At 25.9% G+C, this 17,833-nt stretch overlaps 2 protein-coding genes and 1 long non-coding RNA gene across 3 annotated transcripts; 2 read left to right on the forward strand and 1 right to left on the reverse strand.

Annotated features, from left to right (window-relative positions):
• The first annotated feature begins 2,003 nt into the window (after positions 1-2,003).
• Positions 2,004-6,927, forward strand: LOC126549013 (uncharacterized). Its single transcript, XM_050197270.1, is given in 13 exon segments — positions 2,004-2,460; positions 2,549-2,638; positions 2,785-2,874; positions 2,994-3,098; positions 3,162-3,702; positions 3,784-4,006; positions 4,529-4,792; positions 4,919-5,296; positions 5,370-5,456; positions 5,459-5,884; positions 5,979-6,073; positions 6,392-6,594; positions 6,679-6,927. Coding segments are annotated over 13 exon segments (2,871 nt in total). The 5' UTR covers positions 2,004-2,242; the 3' UTR covers positions 6,830-6,927.
• A 2,202-nt stretch (positions 6,928-9,129) lies between these two features.
• Positions 9,130-10,232, reverse strand: LOC126549242 (uncharacterized). The gene is made up of 3 exons (XR_007603389.1): positions 9,822-10,232; positions 9,668-9,741; positions 9,130-9,343 (listed from the first exon to the last, which is right to left on the reverse strand). It is a non-coding gene; the product is annotated as an uncharacterized LOC126549242 (long non-coding RNA).
• An 879-nt stretch (positions 10,233-11,111) lies between these two features.
• On the forward strand, positions 11,112-13,505 carry LOC126555886 (uncharacterized). The gene is made up of 4 exons (XM_050210849.1): positions 11,112-11,330; positions 11,614-11,730; positions 12,792-13,003; positions 13,088-13,505. The coding sequence occupies exons 1-4, from the start codon at positions 11,112-11,114 to the stop codon at positions 13,503-13,505; spliced, it is 966 nt and encodes a 321-aa protein (XP_050066806.1).
• Positions 13,506-17,833: the final 4,328 nt, after the last annotated feature.

Genomic DNA, 17,833 nt, shown 5'->3' on the forward strand with positions numbered 1-17,833 from the left:
CAACGCCATGCTGGATCACCTATAGTAATATATTATAATAATATAAAAAAATTTAAACGTTTTTATTTAAAAAACAAAAATTAATTCAGGTTATGCTCAATAAAAGTAATAACTGATCATAACAACATTAACAACAACATACTAGGTACAACTTGAATGCATGATCATAACTCTCAGATCATGAAATTTAAACTTTTTGTCTTTAATATGATCCATTAATCTAAGCTAATGACCATTACCATTCAATTCAGAATTGATTAAATAGAAAACACAATTCATTTATATATTTTAATTAACGTCGTTCAAAGAAATTTATCAATCTTCCTAATTCTAAATATTTAGACATTGTATACCTATATTCTTATTATATATAATTAATAGTTATATCATTCACCCCTTTAACTTAAATAATTATGTATTATATTATTATAATATTGTATCTACAGACAAAATAATAAATATATTCCTTGAAAATTTCCAAATTGTATATTCTTTTTAGATTTATTGTAGGTTGGCACTCAATCTAATTAAAATAAATATAATCAAATTAGATTGTATTCATGTGAATTAAATATAAACAAATCAGAAAATTTATTATTTAGTATATCAAATAAAAAGGTTAATGATATCATTGCCTATATCGTTTTTAGTTTATTCAACCTTTTTTTAAAACAGTTAAGAGGCCGTCACACTAGGAAAAAATCGACCGTAAAACATGGTTTTTTGATTCCAATAGTACTCAAGTCTCATTAGTCGTAGAAACATGATTTTTGTATCAAATTAAACGTGAGAAGTTGTACTAAAAACTGTTGGAACAAATTTTTGAAATTTGTTTTCAAACCGATTTTATTTATATTTGAAATTTGTTAAAATTTTGAAATTTTTAAAAAATTATATAAAATCAGCAAATTGAGATATCAAAATTCTGTTCCAACAGTTTTTAGTACAACTTCTCACGTTTAATTTGGTACCAAAATCATGTTTCTACGACTAATGAGACTTGAGTACTATTGGAATCAAAAAACCATGTTTGTTGTAAAAAAATTATGATTTTACGGCCGTCGTGTGCTGCTATCGAAACAACTGCGGCACTGTTCTAAAACTGTACTCATTCCCCCACACTTCGCGCATATGCAGCGGTACCTCACCTAGATCGAAACCGGTTATCTAGCCGCGCGCGTTTTATAAATACCCAGAGTATCGATAAGGAAAATAATAATATGGCCCATGAATATTATTTGAATTATTTCGATATAATAATTCAAATTCATATTCTAATAAACTAAACACATGTTGAAACCACAAAGTATCATAAAGTTGCCAAAACTCAGCTGAAAAATGTACGATCTCGACAATTTTTTTTTTCAAACTGTAGGAAATTTTTCAATATAATTAGTGGTTAGGTTTAAAATATGAAAATGTTTTAATTTAACTGAGTATAAGTGTATACAAAAGAAATATGTCGTTTACTCCTGAAAAAAATCATTGTTGATAACTTTTGCAGGGCTTTTTTAAAAGAATGCCGTGGAATTAAAATATAAATATTTTAATTTATTATAAAATATTTTTATATTAAATACAGATTTTTGTAAACTAAACATAAATGCATACAGCAATTTAATGATTTTATTGAAATAGTTGAATCAAAAACTAATTGCTAGCATGTAGTACATAGTACCTACATAGTATATAATACCCTAAATAATATATAACTGTGTATAAACGTATTGAGATTACTATGTAAGTATTTATTGATATCCACATGATTACACTAATCATCAGTAGAAAATATGTGGTCAAAGTATTTTTCATATAAAACTAGAATTAATCTACTATAGTCTATGGGTGTTGTAGTATAAAATTTTTATACCTATTTAATATATGTAAACATTCGGTTATTATCAAGTAAAAAGGCGACAGTATGACATATATTGGTAGAAACTTTTGTTTGCTCTTACTAAATCTAAATAAATGTATATATGTATAATACGTCAATAATTAAAATTCTCAACACTAATGAGTAATGACCATAATTTGTTCAAGATAGTTTTAATATCTAATATATTATATTATAAATATTATATCTACTATCATTTCTCCATTAGATATAGTATAAAAGTAAGTACCTATTTGTGATAATTAAATTATTATTATTTTATTACTCGCATTATTCATTAGTATAACTAGTATAAGGTAATTATATAATTAAATATTATGATCAACGATAATAGTGCATATCAAAATGGGAAGACATCAAAATTATTGTCATTCTGTAAAACTGTCCACACCAGTAACAACTTACATTCTAATTGAATTTTTATTGTGGTTTAATTTTTTTTTATTTAACGTTAAAATGGATCAACTTAAAAAACGTACTCGTCAACCATCGAAAAAGTTATCAACTAAAAAGAAATTGAGTAATCGAGTGATGAATTTTCTAGGAATTCAAAACAAAACCAAGTAAGTAAAATATTAAATGATTAAAATATAAAATATGTATAAATAATAACGTAATATCAGTTATAACAATACATTGTTTTTAATTAAGTCCCAATCCAGAGGTCGTAGAATCTGTTGTGAAACCTTTTTTCTTGGGTGATGACAATCAACTACCATGCACATCAAGGGAAACAATTAGGTAAACTTTTGCTAAATTATATAGCTATTAAATTTGGTAAACTATAATAACTTAATATTTAAATAATATACGGAAAATGTATTACATAATCGCATGCAGCAGTATAAATATTTATATAATACAATATTTTTATATATTTTTTAAAGTCAAAATCCAGAGCTCGTAAAATCTGTTGAGGCACCTTTTTTCTTAGGTGCTGACAATCAACTACCATGCACATCAAGGGAAACAATTAGGTAAATTAAAAATGTTTAATAATTTAAATTAAAACTCTGATTATATAAATTTGAATGTATATGAGAACTCCAACGATTTTTGTATATATTATATCAATTTTTTTTTAAAAAAAAATTAGAAAAATAAATGATCCGGAGGGTAATGCAAATAATTATTGGAATACTGAAGAAAATTTACATAACTTAACAGTGGACGAATCTATACTTAGTAATCAAGAAATTAAGTATGCATTTAAAATTTATATTTTGATTGAAGATGAGTCGTAATAAATTTAATTCTTTAACAGGCAATGTGATGTTGATGAAAGTTCGGGAAGACGAATAGTGGATATGCATTACGTTTTTAGTCAAATTAAAAACAGTGTTCATAGAGGGTCATTTGGTTGTACATTTTTAAATATGACGTTTATTTCTGAGAAAAAACACGGGTTTAGATCATCATTTAAGTTTAAATGTGATGTTTGTAATATTGTTATGTTTATCGACTCAGAAAAGTTGAAACCTGAAGCTTATTTGCCAGTAAATTATTCCGCCGTTAATGGATCAATAGCAGCTGGAATTGGATTTACACAGTTGTCCGAATTGTGTGCGATAATCGATATACCTTGTATGTCTTCAACTACTTTTCTGAAAATTCAAGAGTTTATTTGCAAAAGAATTCACGAAGTTGCAGAGGAACAAATGAAAATTGCTGGTGAAGAAGAACGTCGTTTAGCAATAAAAGCTGGTACATTAGATGTTGATGGAACCCCTATGTGCACTGTAGTTGCGGATGGACAGTGGTCAAAGCGCAGTTACAAGACTAAATATGATGCATTATCTGGAGTGGTAAAATATATATATGCTATATTAGTATATTAGTTTTATAAAACTGTTTTGAATGACCTTATTTATAATTCTACTTTCTAGGCAACAATAATAGGTTATAGATCGAAAAAAATTTTGTTTGTGGGAATTAGAAACCGTTATTGTATAATTTGCCAAAGGGCCAAAAATAAAAAACTATCTCCACCTGACCATACTTGTTTTTTAAATTGGAAAAAGGGTGCAACAAGCATGGAAGCCGATGCCATTGCCGATGGATTTAAACAAAGTTTGGAAATGCATGGACTCAAATATAACAAACTAATAGGTTAGTGTATATAATATATCAGTAACAATATTAATATATCAATATCAATAATGACCCATTCGGCACGATTCCCAACGACTGGCTTTATCAGTAGTAATTATTATAATGACAACGACAAAATCGACAAATAATAAAGAATATATAATTTGTTTATGGGCCCCACACGAGCTTGCTCATAAACCATAACACACGATATGGGGCCCATTATACACACGATAATATTATAATATATTTATTAGGTATAATTTCTGTATTAAATAAAATAAAATATATATGGCTTATAATGATTTTAATGATACGATTTATAAAAGAAATAGGAATAATAAAATTAATGACAACTACAATATCAATTACATATAGTAATTATACCAACAGTAATATTTTAATTAAAGTGTCAATTATTATAAAAATGCAAGATAAATTAAATAATATTCGTATATATACATATATATATAGTTGCAGCAACCATAGTTGATAAAAATGTATAAATGATAATAAAATAAAAATAATTATCTTTACCAGGAGATGGAGATTCTAGCGTTTCAAAAAGGCTATCTGAAATCATGCCTTATGGACCTAGACTACTCGTAAAAAAAATAGAATGTCGTAATCATTTATTGCGAAATTATGGTACAAAATTAGCAGCTATGACAGCAAACACGAAGTATCCAATTTTGTTAAGAAAACATGTAAAAGCCAATGCATTACGTTTTAGATTTTCAATAACTAAGGCAATTGAATATCGTAATAGTTTACAAGGTCAATCAGATTACGAAAAAGAAGTTGGTAAGTTGAAAAAAATTTTTTTTATGAATTTTAATTTTTTAAACAACAAGACTTACAGACTTACTTGTACTACAGAGTATAGAATATAACTTGAATAATATATATTTTTTTATAACTATACTATAGGATTACGGAAAGATATAAGTAATAGTTTTCGTCACATTTTGGGTAGCCATGATCGATGTGAGCCATATTTTTGCAAGGGCACAATACCAAATGAAAAAAATATGATTTTAGAAGCTGAAAGATCGGGATTCTTAACTGATATATCTCAAATAATATCTCGTTTAGTCGTCAATGTTGATAGTTTACTTATGAATGTTGACAACAACGTGTGTGAACAATTCAATAGTGTAATTAATAAACATTTAGCGGGTAAACGAATAAATTACTCACAAAGAAATTCATACAATTCACGAGTTGAAGCTGCGGTTATATCATATAATTCAAGTGGACAATTTCTTCGTTTAATGCATAAAAATATACAAAATGATATAAGCCCAGGTATACCTACTTTGAAGTATTATTTTTTTTTAGTATTTTTGATTTTTTTTTTTATATATACATATACTTCTAGGTATAATAGGAAAGAAATTCCTTACATCCAATAAAAAAAAAAGAAACCAATCTAAAAAACGTCTTTTTCCTACAAGTATACAGAAAAAAGTAATGTTGGCCCGGATCAACATTATGGTTTAGCCGAACCATTACCCGAAGAAGATAATATTTCAAAAGAAGAGTTACAAAAAATAAAAGATGATTTTATCAATTCACTACGATTAGATAGAAACGGGCGCTTGGATATTGAAAAGAAAACTAGAGAACAAGCTAATTCTCAAATTTGGCATGCTGAACGAAGGAATAGACTTACAACATCAAATTTTGGCCGTGTTTGTAAACTACGACCAACTACGTCTTGTAAAATTTCTGTTTACGATATATTATATAGGACATTTTTTTCGAAGGCAACTGATTATGGTAAAGCCACCGAACCAGAAGCTATCGTCGCATTGGAAAATATTTTAAAATGCAAAATCCATCCGTGTGGGCTTATCATCGATGAACAATTTCCTTACCTAGCAACAACTCCAGGTAAAATGTATTACAGTTACTTATGATATGCATTAATAATTTCAAATAAAATAATAATAATAATAATAATAATTTTTTTTGTATATGAATACAGACGGTATTATCAATGACGATTTTTTAGTTGAAATTAAATGCCCGTTCGCAGTCAGAGATACGTTGACATTTTCGGAAGCGATAAACAGTAAAAAAGTAAGAGTATAATATATACTAACTATCTAATCCAGTGGTTTTCAAACTGGGTGCCGCGGTTATTCCATAAATTACAGATTGCATTGAATTGTGATATAAGAAAATAAATTAATAATTAATTCAAAACAATTTTGTTCATCTAAAAAAGGTCAGTGTGCCGTGAACATTATTTTAAGTTTACGGTGTACCTTGTGGCATGTATAATAAAAGTTTGAAAACCACTGATCTAATCAGTACCTATAACTGTTAAAATATTAAGTTTAGTGTAGGTAAAAATGTAAAAATGTTTTTATTCTATTTTACAACAAACATTTTTAGTTATTATTCTGTCGACTCGATGACAATGGAAAAATGCAGCTAAAAGTTGATCATAATTATTATTATCAAGTTCAGGGACAAATGCATATTTCCAAACGAAGATTTTGTTATTTCTTCGTTTATTCAAAAAATTGGACAGAAGTACAAATAATAAATTATGATGTTTGCTTTTGGAATACAAAAATGGTTGATAAATTAAAACTGTAAGTTTTTAAAAATTTTTAATTTTAATATCAAAGATAAGTTTACTCTTATACAACTTAGTAAGTTTGTTACTTTCTTTTAAGATTTTACATGGAATGTTTACTACCAGAAATAGTGAATCCTCAGTATGGAAAACGATTACAAATAGATGACATAAAAGATCCAGAACACATTTTGGAAAACATAAAAACAAAAAACAAAACTAAAATAAATTTGAAACTAAATTATAAATGATTTAATATTAGAACCCATGTTTATAGTATACATATTTCTATACATATATATATATATACCGTATCCAAATATTTTAATAAATTATTTATTACGAAATATGCATTGCTTAATTATTCACATTATATGCCTATACGTAGGTATTAATTAATTAATAACATATACATTATGCATCATCAGATATAATAAGTATAATACTATTAATACTATAATAGTTGAAGTTCAATCTGTGTAATTTAAGGTTATTATTTATTACAATTATAATTAATTTATAATTTCAGTCATTCAAACAATTATCTGAATTATCATAAAACATGATTATACGAGATCGTTAATTTGTAATATCATAAATTGGAACATTTATTATAATTAACATTAATTGTAATTGCATTATCATACCTCAATTATCATGATACATTAACATTAAACAAGTCTAATCTAAAAATTAGAAAAAAATTAGCCTATATTATAGATATTTAAAAAAGCGATACAGTGTTCAGTCACAGTCTCGAGATCAGTTTCAGTTACAGTGTGTAAGTGTTTCCAGTCACCATCATTGCGAGACTCCAGACAAATTTTTATTTTCTAAATACAGTTTTTTTTAAAGTCAGTGTTCTTTTAAATTATATATAGTTTTGTATTTATACATATACATTATACATATCATCAACTCTCAGAACAAACGCTACATCATTTACCCATTTACCCATTTACGTGTATATTTACGCGCGATCCGTCTTAGACGAAGGTTCAAATAATAATAAACACCGCTCCCGAATAGGCATAATCCTCGGCTGGCCGCCGACTACCAGTAGTGGGCGTGGTTAAAACGTCGCGTGCTTGCGGATCACGAAAACACCTAACAGCGCGTTCTCTCGGACGTTGTATGCGTTTCACTTTTAGTGTGACGGCCTCTTAATATAAGAATAAAAAATAAAATACTCATAATCTCAAAACTTTTTTCTATAGGGAAAATACGCCTATCTAATTAAAAGTAATAAAGGTAAAAAAACTACATTGCTCTATTTAAAATTGATTACATAATTACAAAGACTATCTATTTTATACATATGTTCCATTAAAAACTTAAAATTAATTAACTTATATTAATAAATAACTGTTGTGAATAAATCATTGTTTTGTTATTTAAAATGATTTCTTAAAAGTTTTGATTATTTTTTTAATCCCATGTGTATAATATATATAATATATATAAATATATAATTTGGAAAATATTAATTAATTTAAGTATCACTTTAAATTTAGTACCTATATGTAGCAGTTTATAGTGTTGTACTTGCACTATGCAAGTAAATAAGAATTTAAAATTTTTTTGTGTTACCTTTATTTTTTAGCTGATATGCGGTAGAGAAAATCCTTAACAATGCTTTCATTAATTGGACGGTTTTTATGTAAAGGGGCACAAGTCATTTTTCGTTGGTTTTCAGGAGACTCATAAAACATTCCCAAAATTTTAATTTTTTCTGAATTAAATTTTTTTTTTTGTTTCTACTTTATTTATAATTTTATATGTTTTTTAAACCTACTTGTATAAAAGAAATTTCATTATTTTTCATTTATTAATGACTTGTGACCAATTGCACATACAATATTGACTTGTGACCTTTCTCATATACTGACTTGTGCCCTATTACACATTTAATAAAACAAGATTTTGACTTGTGCCCTTTTTCATTTACTTCATAAATTTAATTAATATGTTAATGCTTATTGATTAATATAAATTAATATCATAAGGTAATAAAAAAAAATAAAGACATACAACAACTAATAATGTATATTTTAGTATTTAAATAATAAAGATAACAAACTTAGTTTTAATAATATTGCACACATTCTTTGTGACTAGGTACTGGTTAAAAAATAATAAAGTAATATCAATTAAAATATATCATAATATTAACAACAAATAACAAAAAATAATTGAAAAGGTAATTCCATTTAAACTTTTTAATAATTTTTTACACATTCTTTGTGACTAGGTAGGTAATGGTTAAAAATAATATCAATTAAAAAATATATATCATAATATTAACAAAAAATAATTGAAAAGGTAATTCCATTTAAACATTTTAATAATATTGCACACATTCTTTGTGACTAGGTACTGGTTAAAAAATAATCAAGTAATATCAATTAAAATAATATATCATAATATTAATAACAAATAACAATAAAAAACGTTACTCGTCATCAGACAGTATTGGGTCGTTCACATTTTTCTTTGTTTTTAAATTTTTATAGTAGTCATGAAACACATCTGGAATCAGTGGTAGTAGTGATATAAGATCTGTTTTTTTTTCAATTGTTATGGGTAGTTCTTCGTCATAGGCCATAGGTAAGCTACTTTCATTACTTTTTTTCCGTGTCAAATCTACTTCAAGAAATACAGCTTCATCTTTTAGTGATGTCTTGTAAAAAACTGTATTCTTTTGGTCTTTTACATAACGCATCCATTTGACATCATGGAACACAAATTTTTCTCCAGTTGGTCAACTATAAGTTAGTTAGTTTATATTTTATTTGATTTAAATACCAATTTCATACAATAAATACTGAGCCACACTGAAAAAACTTGTGTGGGGGCTTTTGAGTTATATCACTATTATAGTTTAAATATAAATAACCATAACATAATAAGTCTAGGCTAAAACAAAATCTATTTAACTTTATGAAAACAATAACTGATATAGTGAAATATAAAAAAAATATTTCATAAAAATTTCTATTTTTAGCAAGTCCCTCCACATGTTTATAAAATCTTAAGTTGAGATTATATATTTTGTAAACAATAATATAATTATTTGAAATGTCAATTACCTGGATTTTTTTATGTGGAAGTCCATTAAAATTAAGTTTTCTCTTAGCAGAATATGTCACATTAGTTTCTGAAGCTTTAAATTACCACATTATTTTTCTGGATTAATTATTTGTATAACAGAACAAATATAGATAATATTATAAAGATACTTACTTGTAACACGAGATAATAAATTTAATGTCCTTTTAGACATCGTGTAACGTGTAAGCTGGTTGTTTAATAAAAACTAATATAAACTAATAAAATTATAATATTATATAAATTAAATATGACTTGTGCCGTTTTGCATAAAAAAAAAAATCGTTAATTTAGACTTGTGCCTTATCGCATTTCAATATACGGTGATAACAAATCATCGTGCGACCACGACAGTGCTACCATTCGATCGGGCATAAAATTTCACACAAAATTAATGTATAAAAAAAAAATGTCAAAATATGACTTGTGCCCCTTTACATAAAAACCGTCCAATTTTAAAAGCTTCTGACTCTAAGGAAGAAGTTTCTTTGAACATTGTTCAATACGCATAATTAATAGATAGTTTAAGGAATGCGGTAACTGAAACTCAGCAAGTTAAATATTTTTTTATTTCATTAAGTTTAGTTAATATAGAAAAATTTAAGTTAAGAATAAAGTTTATATATATATATTTTTTAATTTATAAAAAGTAACTAATTAATAGGTATAGGATAAATAAAAAAGTAACTTAACTTGGTTAATAATTAGTTAATTTTTTTTTTTTTTTAATGCATATTTTCAATCTGATAAAACAGAGTAATCAAATTTGATAAAAGTAAAATTTAAATATGATAAGAATACACAGATTTCAATATAAAATTAGTAAGTTAGTATAAATATCTGTGTAAGAATAATACGTATTACAAATTATAAAAGTAACAAACAGAAAGGAAGGCTGTCCAATAATAGAATCAAACGTACAGAAGTTATTTATTTTTAAAGAAACTAAAACACCATTTATTAAAATATCAAACTATGTTATCTAGGACCTAAAACTATTGTTTAGAGCACGGACTAAGATAAACAGGACTGGAAACGAATGGGATGGCGGAGTGCGGGGTCTAGACCAAATGTACAACGCTTCCTCTTCTTCTGACGGTACAACCGCGACTGCTGTGCCATCTATTGGAAAATATTATAAGCCTATAAAGAAATAATAAAATGTAATATTTAATTTACAATATTCAACTTTGCAACCCGCAACTGTATAATATATAGACAATAAAATATTTAAACACTTTAGACTTGTATCTAATTTTATTTCTTGACTCTAGATATACAATAATATTATATTCACACATTATCAGGACTATAATAATATTATTTATTATTATTTTATGATATTATATGCTATACTTTTTTATTACTAATTTGGTAATATTTAAATAGTAATTTCACTTGGTATAATTTAAATAAATTTTCAAAATGCCTAGACGGTGTAGTGTAGATCAATGTCATATTTTGAAAAACAATATTAAAAGCACATTATTCAAAGCACCAAAAGATCCTAGTATTTTAACAGCTTGGAATCAAGCTGTCTCTAAAGCTAATGGGAAAAGTTCCATAGCTCATTATGTATGTAAAAATCATTTTTCAGCAGAAGATTTAATAAGTGTATATACCAACTATCCTGGAGATTTAAATGTATGTTAAATTTTATGTTTATGCAAATTATAATCTATTATACAACCATTACTATTAACTGTTGTCGGTAAATAACTTAGCAACTTATAGTGTTATAAAGATAATTTTTAAAAGTATTTAAAATATTACTCAAACTTGTTAAATATTTTTCATATTTTATACATATTATTAAACTAAGAGAAGTATTTAAAAATTATAAAACACTGTAAAGTGCAAGTGAATTGATACTACCAAAATAAAGACAAAATATACTACTCTTATAATATAAAAAAATGTATTACAGACTAATGAAGTTGCCCAACGTAAAATATGTTCTTTAAAAAAAGGTGCAATTCCATCAATTTTTAATAGTTTGTTTGAATGTCATTCGCAAAATGAAACCTTTAATGATAGTGAACTGGTAAAATATTCTTCAACTAAATAGTAATTATATTTTTACTTAAGTAACTATAAAATGTATAAATTTTAGTTGCTTCCGAAAATTAAAACAAACAAACGAAATTGCAGAAGAGAGTTATTATGGAAAAATAATTCACCAAAACAGTTCTGTAGTATTATTAATGAGGTGAATAGTTATTTTAGTTATTATATTACATATTAGTGTTTACAGCCATTTATTCTGACTTATTTGCTACATTTTATTTTATAGAAAGATAAATATGTAGATGGGCATAAAAATGAGGTTGCAGTACTTAATAATTTTTATGATTTATTTGCTACTTATACAAATATTAAGTTACCAATTGGATGGTTATCTTATAGTAGTGAGAAAGCAGTGACATTTTATTCAGTGAAACATACATATAATAATATTCAAAAACTTATAAGTGTCATTGATAAACAAATAACTATCACTTCAGAACTTGAAATTGGATTTTATGTTTTGAACAATTATGAAATAAAATGTGATGACATTGGGCTTGAATCAAAATTAACATTTCCACTAATTATAAAAGATTTTGAAAAGTTAATTGAAAACTTTAATAAAAAAGTTGTATGCTATGGTGGTCCCAATGCAACAAATTTTCCTGGTACGGCTGGTATCTACTAATTAAATATCTTTTGTAATTCATTAGGAAATTTAAAAAATTCTATTTTGCCTTAGGTATAAGAGTTAAAACTGCATCATTAGGTTTCAACAATTTATGGCGTCATATAGAATGTGCATTAATAATTGAATCTGGAAAAAGGTGTACATTTTGTGAGCGTTTATTTTCATCATTTAGAGGATATAAAAAAAGAACTTTGGAAGCAAAAAAGAAAAAAATAGGGCCCTTTCTAACTCCTAATAGTAAAGAAAAATATAGTAATATCTTAAAATTAAAAAAAAAGCTAATGAAATCAAATTCAAGGTAATTATAAATTTATAAATTGTTACCTAATATATGTATATATAAATACCTAAAGTGTATGTCAATATTTTATGATTACTTATATCCCATAAAAATGTTTAGATTACAGATAACCATAAACAAATTAAATACTGAATTAAACAACATTCACAAAAGAACCAGAGAAATGAGTGACTCAGCTGTTAGCAATGTTCTGAATAAGTTAAGTGAGTCTCAAAAAACAATTATTAATGAAATAATTTCTACAAGTAAGGTACATAATCCTAAAAGTAGAAGGTATTCAGAAGATTGGATTTTATTATGTATTTTATTGAAAATCCGGTAAGAACTAAAATATATAATTATGCCTACTTTTACTAATTATTATAATTTTAATAAAATGTCACTTATATAATATACTCTTAGATCTCCATCTACCTATACCTTTCTGAGAGAGCAAGATATATTGCCATTACCGTGTACACGAACAGTTAGGAAATATCTTTTTCTCATAAAAACAAAATGTGGTTTTGATGAGAAATTTTTTCAACTCCTAAAAAAGAAGCTGGCAATGTTAAGTCCACAACAGCGACATGGAATGCTTATCTATGATGAAATTATTTTGAGAGAAAGTATTGATGTAGATTCTAAATCATTAACTTATATTGGACTAGAAGATTTTGGGGAGGATATGGAAAGTACTGGATTAAAAGCAAACCATGCCCTAGTCTTTATGTTTCAAAGTTTATGTACCAATTTTTCTCAACCAATAGCTGTTTTTGCTTCCAGAGGACCCACGAAAGGTTTATTTGTTTGTTCCAATCAAATACTAAGATATACTTAGTCAGACAGCTTGTTCAGTGTTTACTGTGTGTTTTTGATATTGTGTACTAATAATTAATTGTTACATTATTAGTTTGATATAATTTGTGGTGGTAATTAATTTATGTTTTACTTAATACCCTTTTATTTAATAGTGTTTATAATATGTATCTTACTGTCTTAGTTAATTAATGATAGGTTTGTGTGTTGGAATTATAAACAAAATAGGTACCCTATATCATGTAGTGTTTAAGTAATATGTTCATACTGTAGTTCAGCAGTCATTGATTTATATTACACCTTATAACATTGTTTTACATTGTTAAATTATACTTATTATTATATTATATATGTCCAATTTAATTATTATTTACCTTCAGCTTCTGTATATCTGTGTACTTCAACGTTATGTGTTTTGTGTTTAACCTTACTTTTAATAATTTACAGTTTTATTTTCAATAGATAAACAATCAAAAAATATTCTTTTCTTCTAAGTTATATTTATGTGGTTGTGTTCTGTATGCATTTATGTGAGTTTTTAAATACATTTTTTAAAATATTGTTTTCTTAATTAATTTTATTATTCTTTAGGTATGGTTCTTGCTCAGTTAGTTATAAAGGCTATATCTATTCTTGAAAACTCTGGAGCAAAAATTGATGGCATTGTTTCTGATGGTGCCTCAACAAATAGAAAATTATGGATAGAATTAGGAATATCTGGTTCAATGGACTGTGTGAAAAATGCTATTATTCATCCTTTAGATGATTTCAGAAAAATATTCATGTTTTCGGATGCACCACATTTGATAAAGAATGTGAGAAACCGATTACTTAACAAAAAATCATTAAGAGTGAGTTGTTTTTAAAATTTAAAAATGATTTTAATAAAAAATAAATAAGTACTTGTCTTTTTATAATAGATTTCTCCGCAAAAACCGTTTGTGAGGTGGAGTCATTTTATCGATGTTTTCGAAAATGATAATCAAAGGAGTTCTACAGCTCCCACTAAAATCTGTCCTAAAATCACAAAAAGACATTTAATTGTAGATAACTTCTCAAAAATGAGTGTTAAATTAGCCACCCAAGTAATTTTGACAGAAATATTAAGAGGATGTCTCACTCTCTAATTTAAATTTGAACGTATTTGGTATTTATTTTTTAATTCATTTTAGGTTTTAAGTGATTCAATGGCCAAAGGCATTGAGTTTTATAGAGAACATGAGAAAGTTGAGTCTTTAAAAAACAGCAATGAAACACAGAAATTTGTAGATATTTTTAATAGAACATTTGACGCCCTGAATCGCAAGTATCCAGCTGAGGGAATACGAAATAACAGCATTGATTTTGATGTTAGTTTTTAAACTAATTGATTTTCAATATGTTAAATATTTACAATGATTATTACTTCAGGTTTTAGAAGACACTTATGCTTGGCTTAATTCTTGGGAAAATTGTGTGAAGAATAAGCTAATATCAGAAGATGAGTATCTCACAAAAAATACGTCGGATGGATTGAGGGTTACTATAAAATCCACTATAGAACTATCTAAATATTTAATTAATGATTGTGGGTATAGTTATGTGTTGTCATCTAAAATGAATCAAGATCGTTTGGAAGTAAGTGCACTTAAAAGTTAAAATAAATTCAAGTGTTCAAGTATAATTATTAATAGTTAATGTCTATTTTGTAATATAAAATTAATTTACTTGTATAGCAATTTTTTGGAATGGCACGGCAAGCCACTGGTCCAAACGATCATCCTACCACCCCAACATTCATACAAATATATAAAATGTTATCTGTCTATTCAATATTAAAGCCTCCAAAAACAGGCAATTGCAAAATTCTTGAAAAAAATACCCCAAAAATAACTCTAAACGATATAAAGAGTATATTTGTCAATGACAAAGTAGACAAAGAGGATAAACTTTTAAAGCTACAAGAAAGGTTGGATTTAATTGTAAAAGAAGGTAAATGGGAAACGGAAGATGTTTTTGAAAACGATATTCACAATTATTGTACTCCTAATAAAGCAGAAGTTACAGATTGTGTAATTTATTATATTAGTGGTTTTGTGTGTCGGTATATACTAAAACATACAAATTGTGATGTATGTATAAATGCTTTAAAAGGTAATTCATATTCTACCCAAAAAGGTATTGATTTTTAATTAAATATTACTACATAAGTTTATTTTTAGGAAAAGTCTACTCTAGTAAATCTGAGGCAGCTTTTACTAATTTAAAATCCAGAGGAAAACTGATTCACCCAAATGAACATTTTCACAATATTATATCGGCAATAGAAAATTCTTTTTCAAAGTATTGTACTATGCCTAGTGTATTTCAGGATACAATTGATCATTTTATAGAAAATAATACCGATTTATTAACATTTCCATGTGATGAACATAAAAATGAAGTACTAATGTTCATCATCAGGTATTACATAACAACAAGGATGAGACAGTTTGCAAATATAGAAAACAAAAATCAAAAAAAAATAAATTTGAAAAAGAAAAAATCTGCAAAATTGGTCATTACTTGAGTAATATGAATTATAATATATTATATCTTTAATTCTTGTTTTTAAAAATTAAACCTATTGTTGTTGTTTTTCTTATTATTCATGCATACACAATACACATTTACCTGCAGAGTATTTGAATTTTGAAGTAGGTACCTATAGGTATTAAGTTCAAAATAGAATATATTCCAATATCCATATTCACAACATTTGTTATTGCAAATCAAGTGTTAACAGGTTTGTCATACTATAGTTATTAGTTATTACATCATTAAAGTAAAATACTAAAATGAAAATATGTAAAAATAAAAATATGTATTAACTCTATGTCTCTATCTATTCTGAGCTAATACGTTACTTGTAAGATGAAAGTTGTATTGAAATTTGCTTGTATAATACATCTCAATTTCATTAACTACTTTTCAGTTAAGATCCCTACCTTAGTACCTTATATCGTAAATTGGTAAGTCAACTGTACATAAAAATAATTTATTGTTAATTCTTATTTCTTAACTCAATGTTATAAAAAAAAATTTTATATAAGAACAAACGTGAAACGAGAGTACAAATGTTGAAATGTATAATAATTTAAATTACAATTTAAAATATTTTTAGTTATTAGCACGATGTAGGTAATATCATGTATTATTTTATGGCGCGCTTGCGTACCTAGATAGCGTTAAGATCGACATTGTACCAGCTAGCGTTGTATATTGGTTCCACCGATAACGGCGTCGTTTCCAGTCCTGTTTATCTTAGTCCGTGGTTTAGAGATTTGAAATTTATGTTGTGATAAGCGTATAATATCAAAAATACATAATTCATAATAAACAAAATTATTTTGAAAGAACCTATGGAAAATTAACTTTTTATTCTAAACTGTTAAAATCAAATATTTTATTAAATTGGTATAAAATTCCTCCAAATTCATAATTATTCTTCACACAGATGTGTTATTATAACATACAAAAACAATTATTTGCATCAATATCTAAAATATGCAAAGTAAAATTTTATTCTTAGAATGGAAATGTCATGAACCAAATTTGTATCACACTTATGAATTTAAAATAAAATTCATGGATATATTAATAAAACTGTATCTCCAAATAATTGTTTATGGCATTTAAAATTAAGAACTACACAATTATGATAAAAATTGCATTTAAAACATACACATTTTTTAGAAAATTTTTACTCAAAAAATTATAATTTAAACTTTGCATTAAAAAAATTAATTGCTTATTGATTGTCAGAAAAATATTAAAGTTCAAATTTTAAAAACAAATTTATACCTATCCACAATCTAAAACAGTTCAAAAATAATTTAATTACTTTAAAATATTATGGTCTACCAATATAGTTAAAATGTGTAAATGTCAAAGATTTTGGGAAAATGTATCTATAAGGATAACCATTGGATCTACATAGAGAAAAAATGATTCTGTATGTATCTAATGAATTATTGATTCATGGACAGTTTTCTATGACAGCTATGAATATTACAACCAATAATACATGGCCTACGATAATAAATTAGAATACTTTTCTCAAAATGTTGACTAATAACAATTTAATATTTAATCAGTGCCTAAATAATTAGTTTTAAAGTTTAGATGAGTAAATTAAAGTGTAACAGTGGTATTCTACAAAATATGAATCCACTTCTTTGATCATCAAAACTTTAAATTTAGTAAAACATTGTAGATAATGATGATCATCTGTAATTAGTAATTACATAGAACAGTAAATAATGTAATTATAATCTATATAATAATATACTATGTATCCCGAGATACACTATAAAAGTATAAAATGCTTCA

This window comes from Aphis gossypii, chromosome 1 (assembly GCF_020184175.1).
Source record: "Aphis gossypii isolate Hap1 chromosome 1, ASM2018417v2, whole genome shotgun sequence".
Lineage (NCBI taxonomy): Eukaryota > Metazoa > Arthropoda > Insecta > Hemiptera > Aphididae > Aphis > Aphis gossypii.

Excerpts from the sequence above, each read along its gene's own strand:
- LOC126555886 (XM_050210849.1), top strand. The coding sequence starts at position 11,112 with ATGCCTAGACGGTGTAGTGTAGATCAATGTCATATTTTGAAAAACAAT. Across the intron at positions 11,331-11,613 it reads ACTATCCTGGAGATTTAAAT|ACTAATGAAGTTGCCCAACG; the intron begins GTATGTTAAATT and ends AATGTATTACAG. Across the intron at positions 11,731-12,791 it reads CCTTTAATGATAGTGAACTG|ATAACCATAAACAAATTAAA; the intron begins GTAAAATATTCT and ends TTTAGATTACAG.